Genomic DNA, 11838 nt, shown 5'->3' on the forward strand with positions numbered 1-11838 from the left:
AATAGGCTAAGTTAAGATTAAGGATGAAAACTATTTTGCAAGAATACCATGTTAAGTCAAGTGTAACAGCTAAGTCATGCAAGTTGCAAGAAATGATGAATCACTACTCTTTCAGGAAATTTCACCTTCTTTTTTAAAAATATTGGGGGTTGGGGAAATAGAAAATGGGAATGGGGTTACGAGGTGGGAAATCAAACCCTCACCAACAGTGGCGAAACCAGAATTTTTATCAGGGGATGTCAAAATATAAAGTAAAAAGGTTAATACAACTATCAAGAATCGAACACACAACCTCAAACAACTTTTGCAACTCCTTAACCACTACACTAAATCTTCAACATTCAACTCATATCAAGATGTGTCAACACTTGTATATATATTCATTAAATCAAATTTTGACCTATATATACAATGTAATTTTCCGACGAATGGGTATCACTTGACACCCCTTGCCCTAGGGTAGCTCCGCCCCTGTTCATCAACAAAGTGAAAATTCAGGTAGCCAACCAACTAAGCTACTAAGATTCTCCTTCAGAAGAATTTCACCAGCTATTGATAAGAACTACTTTTTGCAGAAAAGAACTCAATCAGGAAATGAAATGTCTTAGTATGTTGCAACAACCTTTTACTCAGTTGCATTCTTTCTGTATTGAAGATGTCATTTTACACAAACTGGGCACAAAGAGAAGTGTAGGGGGGAAGTTATCTCTAGGGGAAAAATAGAATGATGCTGTTATTACAGTCTAAGTCACTATACTCGAGCTTGATACAAGTGATACCAAGAGTACAATCGAAACTGCAAAAATTTACATTGCTTGGTTGATTGAAAACGATTACAAAAATTTTATACAGACTGAACCTGAATGGTCCATTTACTCTTAATATGCCGCACATTGGTGCCAAAGAAAGGTCAATCTCCACATTATCTACTGCAATCATTGCTCAACTGACTTCTTTTGAGTCCGTCCTTGCTTCCCTTGCCCTACATGACAAGTTGGATAAATTTTATGATGTTAGCTCCAGCAAATAATCAGACACAACGGACCATTTTTGCTGAACTGCGATGAAGCCGGGTATTCTAACAAGGAGATTCAAATAAACCTGCAACTTAAAACAACTATTTAGCCACCTTTGCTACTAAACTAGAATATTCCCTTATGTCAAGGAAATTAAACAATTTGTATACAAATATAGTACTCATTGTTTTGCCCTATTTCCACAGTATAATTTTCCAACAAAGGTGTTCAATTTGAACCCCTTCCAGACCATGTAATTCCTCCCCTGTTGTCAAAGATTTTCTAAGTTATGCACTTCCATTCAAGAAGAATCCAAAATTGCATCACCCTTCCGAATATGGCACCCAACCAGCATCTGGTTACACTATTTGAAAGCCTATATCACTAATACAATGATCTATGTCACGTCTACTACCTATTCCTATTTTTGTCATTGGATTTCTTCTATAAAACAAAGCAACATATCCTGAAGACATGTAATTCAAACATAGAATGTGCTGAATCAGAAATATTTCCCTTTTCACTGGGTTAACATCGAAATCTTATAGCCTAACATCCTTAAAATTACACTATCTGACAAAATACCCTGTCTCTATCAGCTTCTATTAACATACAGAATGCCAATCAATTTAGACATAAAAGGCAAAACAGTATATTTAATATTCATTATGCTCAAGCACAAATGAAAATGACGAACAAAATACCTCTTAAATGATGTGTGGATAAGAAATTGCCCTTCAAAGAAAGAACGGAACAAAGATTTGTGACAGTTACACCGTGCACATGCAATAGCATGAAGTCACCTATGCACTACTTGATGTTAGCAAAATAGAGTCATAATTGACTCAATGGTCAAAAATCCAGAAAAAGTTTGTAGGCCTCAAATAGTGAAAGAAAGACGCTCATGTACCAAGCAAATTGGCACCTAAGCTACCAGGATGATTGGGTGACAAAATTTGTTTCACCCCATCATAATTTACAAAAGCATGAATATTATGCAGCAACAACCAGCTTAGTCTGAGGAAACAGAAATAAATACACTTCTAATTTAAAAATTCCTGTTTTAATATCAAATTATGAAACTCTAAGAATAAGACTTACGACATCACAGCAGTATAGTATTATCTTAGACCTTGCTAATAAACCACACAACACAAGCACGAGTATGATAGAGATTTCAACATGCAAAAGCACTTCATTTCTACATAGGAAATATCAGAAGAAATTGTTTGAGACTCACTGAAGCCTTTTGACCTGTCAATTTCCTAGCAGAAGGTGCCCGAGCAACTGATGAAGCAGCAGCTACACATATTCTGAAGTACAGATTGTACCAGGATGAAAGTCAACAACTTAGAATCTTACAACAATGTCACTAGGAATAATTATAATAGCGAGCCATGATTATCAACAAAAAAAGACAATTTAGAAGTCAAGTCGGTTCTTAAGACCTTTTATGAACATCTACATATACGTCAGTCTCGTCCACAATTTCCTCCTGCATCCATGATGAATCCAGTCATGAGTAGAATGTGGTTTCAGTTATTGAAAATGATAAAAGCTGAAGCAAAAAGCATTCAGTAAAAGGAAGATATAAGTCTAATTGGATAATGAATTTGAATTAATTTTGGAAGTTAGCCAACAGGATGTTCAAAATCCCCACTTGGAAACTTGCAATGAGTTGCAAGCACTAAGATAAAACCCATACGAACTGATACATAAGGTAACACATTGGGAAAGACAGTGAAGAAACAGATTACCTGCAGGAGTTCCTCAAAAACATCTTCCAGAGTAATGATGCCAATGACTTCCCCCTCTTCAATATCCTCTGCTAAATATGTTGAGTTATTTGTCGTAACACCATTTTGATGCAACGACGGGAATTTAATTTCTTGATTCTGCAACGAGACCTTATCGATATTTATAGTAAGAGTGTTTGATTTTTCATCATTCTTGCACAGGAATGGTGTAGTTAACTGTGAGTCCCCATTACAAAATTTGTTTTCTCCACCTTTGACACCAGCTCGATCAGAAACAAGGTTGCAGTCTTTCTTGCTTACTTTCTCTACAGCTGCCATGTGACTGCTTCCCTTTTGAAATTCATTGAGAATATCATACAAAGGCATATCCTCTGGTACCCTGAAACACTATGTATGAGAAATTATATTCTCAGTGTAGTCTACGTCAAAAATTAACACATAACGTACCTAGGCATTCTCCTGATGGAAACAGCACTAACGGGGGTCTCTGTTTCTGCTCGTACAGTAAGAAGACTCTTTACCTGTCCCATATAGAAGCAACAGGGAAGCTGATGCTTCATTAAATCACCAAGGGAAACATACACAATGAAATATTTTGAGATCAAATTTCCCACAAACCAGTAGAAGTCCGATAATATTCTTTGGATGTTCAGAATAAACAGGAACACGGCTATGACCTCGTGCTAGGATTTTCCCAATCGCTTCCCTGAATAGATGAGCTTGTTAAATAAAGAAATCTGTACATCTCTTGCCACAAACATTGATTGTGTGTTTTTTTTTGGGGGGGGAACCAAAAAGAGCAAGAGTAGCTTAAGCTTGAAAGTGACCACAGTTTCTTAAGCTGATCTCTATGAAAGTTATAATCCTCTCTTGAAACTTCGGTCGCTCACTCTCTAGAAGATTAAAACTGCTTAGATTTTCTTAGCACTCTCAATATTTTAAAGGAATAAGACGAATAGCCCATGAAAAATGCAGAACTTAGCAACAAAGGAGGTAGAACAGAATTCTTCTATTCCTTCTCAATGTACCATTCAAATACGGAAAAGAAATTTTACGAAGGAGGAGAGACATAAACGTATCACAAATAGAACTCGTCTGAACAAAGAGTAAAGGGCAGCCCAGTGCACAAAGCATCCCGTGTTGGCAGGGTTCCAGGAAGGGTGAACAAAGAGTCGGAACAAGTCATTTCATATATGAAATTCATTCTCACCCAATATGATTAGTTTGTAATTGCCTTCTTTTAATTGTTGCATGAGAATAGAAGCAAGATCACTCTGGCTGGCCTTCGTTGGGAAGACTTTAAGGCTTAAAAATCAACAGGAATGGGTTCTTTGTGTCATTCAATCTAGATGGGTATCCAGGCCAATTTAAAAAGAAAATGGACATTTGGAGTTCATGCAACAGTAAAAATTTCAGTCATTCACTCTCTAGAAGATTAAAATTGCTTAGATTTTCTTAGCACTCTCTATATTTTAAAGAAATAAGATGACTAGCCCATGAAAAATGTAGGACTAAGCAACAAAGGAGGTAGAACAGAATTCTTCTACCCCTTCTCAATGTACCATTCAAATATGGAAAAGAAATTTTACGAAGGAGAGGCATACACGTAGCACAAATGGAACTTGTCTGAACAAAGAGTAAAGGGCAGCCCAGTGCATAAAGCATCCCGTGTTGGCAGAGTCTCGGGAATGGTGCACAAAGCATCAGAACAAGAGTCATTTCATATAAGAAATTCATTCTCACCCCCAATATGATTAATTTGTAATTGCCTTCTTTTAATTGTTGCATGAGAATACAAGATCACTCTGGCTGACCTTCATTGGGGAGATTTTAAGGCTTAAAAATCAACTTGAATAGGTTCTTTGAATCATACAATCTAGATGGGTATCCAGGCCAATTTAAAAAATAAAATGGACCAGTCTATCATAATCTCACCAGTCCAACTTTGAATTGACATCCAGGGAAAAGGTTGATTCGATAGGCGTCATAGCCACTGCTGCAGTCTGCACAAATCTGAGAAAGCTTAGACCATTGTTCTTAGAAGTTGTGAAAACATGCCTGACTGAAGTTACTAAAAGACAGAAGAAACATTAGTTTGGTTGGTAACATGATATCAGTAGCCTATGCGAGAAGTTGCTGACTATTTATTTCTTACTCCCTCTATCTCATTTTATTTAATGTGTCTTAGTTTGACCAAGCATCGAGTTTAAGAAAGAAAGGAATACTTTTGAATTTTGTGGTCTTAAATTTAAGATGTGTAGCTATCTATCTTCTATGATCTATCTATCTATCTATAATATATAATTCTATAATACCTTAAAAGCATGAACTCCCTAACTTGAATGTTAAATTACGATAATACCCCCAACTAGAAATTCAAACACAAGTTCATACTACCCTTTGTTCGCTATAAAATAGAGAGATTTCCTCTTCTTTTTTGAGAAAGTTAACATTTTATAGACAACAATACACCAATGGTGTATTTCAGTAGTAATTACAACAGGAATATACAGTAAGCAAAACCAAAAGATCTATCATTTATACCCCTCCTAAACTATCTAAAAAGTGAGTAATAGCCTCCATCTCTTTGGGGAGGACATGATTACACCAAAAATAAAGGGTTATAAGACAGTTCAACTTCAAACTCTGGAAAGGGATGCTCTTGTTTTCGAAGCATCTCTGGTTCCTTTCCTTCCAAATTGTCCACCAGATGCAAGCAGGGACAATCTTCCATCTCTCCTTGTGACCTGATGTATTCCCTTCTCTATTCCAGCATGCTAGAAAATCTGAGGTGTGTCTTGGCATGGACCAGCTGATTCCCCTCAAATTCAAAAAGACCTGCCACAATTTCTGTGTCACTCTGCAATGGAGGAAAAGATGGTTTGTTGTCTCTGTTTCTATTTCACAAAAAAAGCACCTGGAGCATAACTGTCTTCCCCTTTTCATTAGATTGTCCTGAGTTAGTACTGCTTCCCTAACTACCAACCAGGTGAAACAAGCCACCTTGTGAGGTACATTAATTTTCCATATCATCTTCCAAGGCCATGGTAACAACATTTCAGCTGGCCTGTCAAAATGTCTATAAGCTGATTTTATTGTGAACTTCCCATTGTTGGCCCTCAACCATTGTAAACTGTCCTCCTTTGCGTCAAGGTTACTTGCCTGCTCCAAAGACTTGTAAAAATCTTCTAATTTGTCTATTTCCCAGTCATTCAACCTTCTCCTAAAAGATAGGTTCCATCCTTGGTTGTCTTTGACTTCTGCTACTGATGCTTCCTTCTGTTGGTTCAGATTATAAATCTCAGGATGCAACTGTTTCACTGTTTCAGACAGTGTTGTCCAACCCACACATCATTCCAGAAGAATGTCTTCCTACCCTTTATTCGCTATAAATAGAGAGATTTCCTCTCATTTTTAAACTACGAAATTTCTAAGTTTTTCTACCCTTATTTTTCTTTAAAAACTTAAGTGTGATTTGCAGTCACTGAGTGAGTTTGAAGTTCAACGGAATTTGAGGTACTACTATCCTTGTGATACAAAATGTATATCATCAAATAAATTTTCCTTGGTAAGAGAACGAACTATCAAAAAGAACTTTAATTTAGGTATATCTAATCATAACATAGATGCAGCACACATAATTAATATATATATATATATATATATATATATATATATATATATTTAAGGTCGTTACCATCTATCTTAATACTTATAGATAGTAAATTTTATGAACCATAAATGGTTGCTAATTAAAGAATAAGTAAGGAAAGTAGAACTTGAATTTGTCACTTTCTCTTAATCATTGCTTTGAAACGGCCACTTCTTCCCTGTACTGTTAAGACATACATAATTTAATATACACGTGTAATGCACGTAACGAGAAACTAGTTATATAAAAAGTATGAAGGTCCTTAAAAATGTTGACAATATATGGAGAATTGATGTTGGTAGGTTTTTTTTCCTTGTGTACGTAAAAAAGAGTCCTAAAATATATGGTAAAAGAAAAAGAGGAAAATATATGATAAGAGAAAAAGTGGAAAAAATCGGTACTTTTTTTTTCCTTCAAAATTAGTGTTGGTAGGTTTTTTGTGAAAAAAAAACCTAATTTTATGTTCCTCTGATAAATCGAAGTATACTCATTATGAAAAAAATCCATAAATCAAATTTTATCGATCAAGGATGCTTTTAGATAAAGTATCAACATGTTTTTTATGAAAAGGTTTCTTCCAATCGAAGTATACTCATTATGAAAGATAATCATGATTTAGATGCTTTAAATAAGTGTCTTTATGAATATATTATGAAATCATGATTTTGAAAGGGGTTATTCTATGATATGAAGTTTATGATTGGGTTGGTATTACTAGATTCTTACCATTCCAACTATTATGATTATGATATTATTATGTACGTTTCGGTTGGGAGTTTACTTAGCACCGAGTGGACATTGGGATGGAGGCTCACCCGTTAGTAGAGGCGGAGTTCTATAGTAGCAATCCCCTGGTCTCATAACTACGTGCCCCCCTAGGACTTTGACTTAGAAAGACATTAGCTAGTGGATCTACCTAAGCTTAAGAATATGGTCCTTACCTTGGCAAGTAGGACACTCTCTTTTCGATGTGGAAGTAGTACACCGAACTCCATGTTATAGCTCACATGGTTTATGTTGGTTAACAATACACATCCCACACAAGAATTTGGTTTTCTCAAACAATTTATGACTTCCTCAAAAGACTATGTTTAAGCTTAAGTTATGATTCTCAAATATTGCATTGAACTTGTTCTATGATTTATGAATTTAACTTATCTAGATTTGATATGTTTTAATTGGTCATGCATTATCACATTTTAAACTTGCATGCTTCATGTTTGTACTTATGCATTTTCCCCATATTCAGTACATTCCGAGTACTGATGCATATATCCCTTATGCCTATATTGTCTCATAATATAGGTTATGAGTTCTGACGTTCCTCCATCCGGCTGTGGGTAGTGGATTGATCAGTGTTTGAGTCCTCATGGTTCGAGGGCATGGCCACTTTATCAGTTTTGAATTCATCCAGTCATCTTAGTTTTCAGACTATTTTGTGAGCTAGGGGTGTCCTAGCCACACCTATCATTAGTAGAGACTTGTTGTCAGACATAGTATGTTTTCCGCCTATGAAGTCGTCATACTCTATTTGGTATTGTCAAGAGTTGATGTTTTGGACTTTACTTTTCCACTGTTATGCTTCATTTCAGTTATGTTGTTATCTTAGTGTCATGCTTATGACAAGTGGCTTGTTTAGGGTCTCTCGGGGTACTATCATCATGTCATGTCTAGGGGGTAGTGTGGGTTGTAACAGATATATAAATTGAAACAAAGGGAGTAGCATTTTGAAGCAAAACTACTCTAAGAAAGGGCAGAAGGTTATATCATCTTTTGCTAAGCCTTCTTGTGCCAGAAGCAGATACTTTATCAAAAGATATGCTAGATCAAAAAGAAAAAGGAGAACAAGGAAAAGAACTGACAAGCAAAGTGGAGAATACTGTTGCATACCTTTGTTGCCAAATCCAGTGCTCCGCGAATAATAGTAGTTTCATCATGTGTGAGTTCACCACCTTTACCAGCCTAAACTTAGAAAAATGGAGTGTTATTATAACAATGTTAAGTCACTTATTAAGGTAGCATACTAGAGAAAACTGCCACCTAATAGTGGTAACTTTTAGGAGACACTTTGGTCATGATCACCAGCTAAATCAACTTCAGTCTTCTGAAAATGAACACTAATTTAGAGGGATTACCTCTATACCATGGATAGAAACAAGGGCTTTCAACTGAGCTCGTCTGAACAAAGCACTATGATGTCCCAACACAGCATCAAGAACCTAAGCCATGTCAATTTGAATATTTAAATGTCACAACTTCACAAAGAAGTCTTTAAATTGTAAACAACAGTATTGACTGCATGAACTCCTTGAATTAGAGACCATATATCAAGTGTAGTGAAAACCTTGATTGGTTTTCTAGCCACAGTAATATAAGATTTCAAGTCTGCCCTGTATAGATTAGTCCAAAGTAATGAACCAGTACACTACTGCCTATGAAGAAGGAGATCTACATCCAATTTGCTTTTCTTTTTTTGGATAGAGATCCACATGCAATACTAATAAAAACTCAGTTGTAAAGGATAGAAATATCATTTGTTCTGACGTGCAGAACAAACAAACTCTTGATACCCAAAAAAAATTATTACATTTCCTATACAGTACTATAAACTTTGATCACTATGACCATAGATGGTCCCATCCGAAGACTGTCCAAAATAAGTTGCAGCAAGATCAAATAGGAATAGAGGGATAGACGACACACCAAGTGCTAGTAGAGACCCAAGAGAAACAAAAATTACCTTTCCAATCGGGTAAGAAATGGGATAGCAAATGATCATAAGAACACGAACAAGCCAGACAAAGTTTGCACCTACAGCAAGCCCATATCGGGAGCATATCGCTTGTGGAATAATCTGAATTAGCAAGCAAAAGCAATGACATTGTCGCAGTTCCCAGTTCAAGAATACATGTCTAGCAGTTATACAGTGGATGGAAGTATATTACCTCACCAAAAGCTAAAACAAAAGTCACAGAGAGAACGACAGCAACAACAGGATGGAAAATTTTGTCTAAGTATATTGGAAGAGCCTGCAAAGTCCATGATCATAACAGAAATTGTATCACTTAGTAAATGTTATTGATCGAAACTGCACCACTACACATTCCAGGCAAGAGCCAAAAATAAATATTTTGTAAATTTTGTATTATATGTGGTTCATATAAGTGATATCTACTAGTTGAGAATGGGTTTTAGTCATGTCGCGTTGATTTTGAACCTATTGCAATTTTAATATTGTTATTACTACTACTATTTATATATAAAATTACTTTTTACTGTCATTTTTACCTGTATCATGGTGAATGAGGATTCACATACCCGATCACAACTTGTTTGGGACTAAGACAGAGTTGTTATTGTACTTCATTATACTACTCCTATTGGAAACATTTATACAGTAAGTAACAGTGAACTTGATAAAGAAAGCTGATCAAATTATGAGAAACCCGTGCATGTCCTTGTTATGATTAAGACTTAACCCCCCAACTACTCACCTCCATTGCAGCCGCATTACACAAAAGCAAAGTTACAAGAAGCTGATGCTGCTTTTGAACAACAGGTAAAATAGTAGCTGAATTAAACAAAAAAAAAACATCAATTTCTTGAATCAATAACCCCACATGAAAAAAATTCAAGATTTCAATCAAAATCAAAATCAATTGACAAACCTGCTTGTTTCTTCTCAGTAATAGTACCACTCCTTTGAAGAATTTCAAGCTCAACAAGTCCCATTGACATCAACCCCAACGTAAGCCCGGACATAATTCCAGCAAAAAGCACGAGAAAACAAGACACACCCGCATAAACAAACCACCATGGGTTTCCAAATTCAATATCCTGATCATCCACACCAAAGGGTCTCTTCGTTTTGTGCCCAGCAGCTAGGGCTATTGCTACCACATTCATTACCAAACCCATCACTGGAAATTTTCAGGTAAAAAAAAAATCGGTGGAGTTGTTGCTCTGTAGAAGTGACAGCAAAAATTATAATATACACAAAAAGAGGAGAAACTGAGCTGGTGACAAACGGCAAGAAAATGACAGAAATATGAAATGAAAATATAATAATGTCAATATTTAACTAATTAGTCTTACGTTACTTGAATTGGTTTTGGATTTTCATTACTGCATTAAGTAACGGCGGAGGGTGAGGTGAGGGCCACCGTAGACGGCGGTCGGATTTGGTGAGAATCCCGAGGAGAAAAGAGAGAGAATCAGTGAGAAGGGAACACGGCAAAATCAGTTTTTTTTGCAGGGGATATACAAACAAAGGGTATCTATGGGAAAAGGACTTAGAAAATATTCAGTGTGGGGCCAAATAAGACATTTGCTTCGACTCATGAAAGCTAACTCTTTCTTTTTTTTCCATTTCGGGTAGGCGGTGGTTGGTTTGAATGTGAGTTATTAGGTGTCTCGAGTTAGTGAATTTTTTTTTTATCACCCTATTTCTTCACGAGTTTTCACTTTTGCTCTTTTACCATCTGAACAACTCTCTCTTGTCGTGGTAGATGATTTGGAGGTGAGTTATTAAGAATCAATTGGGTGGTTTGGAGGTGAGTTATGCATACATAATATATAGGGAAAATTACAGAAATCACATATTTTTAAGGCAAAATTACAATTTATCCCTTAAAAGTTTATACTTACAGAAATCTCTCAAACGGATACAATAATATAAGCGTTGATACAATAATCTGATGTGTGAGATACATTAATCGTTAAGTAAGATACATTACATTTTATACATGATACACTAATCTGATGTCCATTTAATACATGATACATTAATCTGATGCGCAAGATACAATAATCTGATGCGCGAGATACACTAATCTGATGCGCGAAAATGAGGGATTTTGGAGATTTGTAAAACTAATAGGGGATAATGGTAATAAGTAAGCTAAAAGGTGGATTTCTATAATTTTTCCTAATATATATATACTAGAAAGTGATGTCTGTGCGATGCATGGGGCCTAAGCCCAACAATTTGATTTGAAATGTGTTCAAATATGCAACATTTAGTATTAAAAAAATAGACCAAAAGATATATCTTACCTTATATTTTTTGTGATTACAAATTGTATTAGCATCAAGTTAATGACGCATTAGTACCATCAAAAAGATATAGTGGGTGCATAGTTAGGTTCGTCTGTCAACCAAAATAACTACACCTAAATGTTTCAACAATTGATAGAACACATTGATTTCATAAAAAAACACTACATGGGAAAGAATCTACATCAACAATTGTAATTTTGAGAATTAACCAAAAAAATATCTCTGCCATTAGACGGAAATTGTAATTTCACACAATTTTTAGTTGAGAATTACACTACTAAGTTAGTACTAACAATGGTAAGAATATTAATGATAGATCCTAAAAAGTTTGTTTTGATCTTGCAACCGTTGACAG

General features: G+C 35.6%; 1 protein-coding gene across 2 annotated transcripts; it reads right to left on the reverse strand.

Annotated features, from left to right (window-relative positions):
• Positions 1–614: 614 nt before the first annotated feature.
• Positions 615–10630, reverse strand: LOC125818883 (putative DUF21 domain-containing protein At1g03270). Of its 2 annotated transcripts, XM_049498406.1 has the most exons (14): positions 10521–10630; positions 10094–10345; positions 9920–9996; positions 9371–9454; positions 9166–9279; positions 8561–8644; positions 8316–8387; positions 4709–4776; positions 3392–3479; positions 3221–3294; positions 2774–3152; positions 2465–2511; positions 2257–2329; positions 615–982 (listed from the first exon to the last, which is right to left on the reverse strand). In XM_049498406.1, exons 2-14 carry the CDS (start codon positions 10341–10343, stop codon positions 923–925), a joined length of 1470 nt encoding a protein of 489 aa, XP_049354363.1. In that variant the 5' UTR covers positions 10344–10345; positions 10521–10630; the 3' UTR covers positions 615–922. The 2 variants fall into 2 exon arrangements, with proteins under 2 accessions (XP_049354363.1, XP_049354355.1); XM_049498398.1 differs by lacking the exon at positions 10521–10630 and having other exon boundaries at positions 10094–10488.
• Positions 10631–11838: the final 1208 nt, after the last annotated feature.

The sequence above is a fragment of the Solanum verrucosum genome, unplaced genomic scaffold (assembly GCF_900185275.1).
Source record: "Solanum verrucosum unplaced genomic scaffold, falcon-dt-bn FXZP01000267.1, whole genome shotgun sequence".
In the NCBI taxonomy this organism is placed as follows: domain Eukaryota; kingdom Viridiplantae; phylum Streptophyta; class Magnoliopsida; order Solanales; family Solanaceae; genus Solanum; species Solanum verrucosum.

Bases quoted from the DNA above. Each gene is read 5' to 3' on its own strand.
- LOC125818883 (XM_049498406.1), bottom strand. From the start codon at position 10,343: ATGGGTTTGGTAATGAATGTGGTAGCAATAGCCCTAGCTGCTGGGCAC. The intron at 4,777-8,315 runs GTATGCAACAGT...AGATTTGTGCAG, and splicing joins CACTGGATTTGGCAACAAAG to ACTGCAGCAGTGGCTATGAC. The intron at 3,295-3,391 runs GTTTGTGGGAAA...TATATGGGACAG, and splicing joins ATATTATCGGACTTCTACTG to GTAAAGAGTCTTCTTACTGT.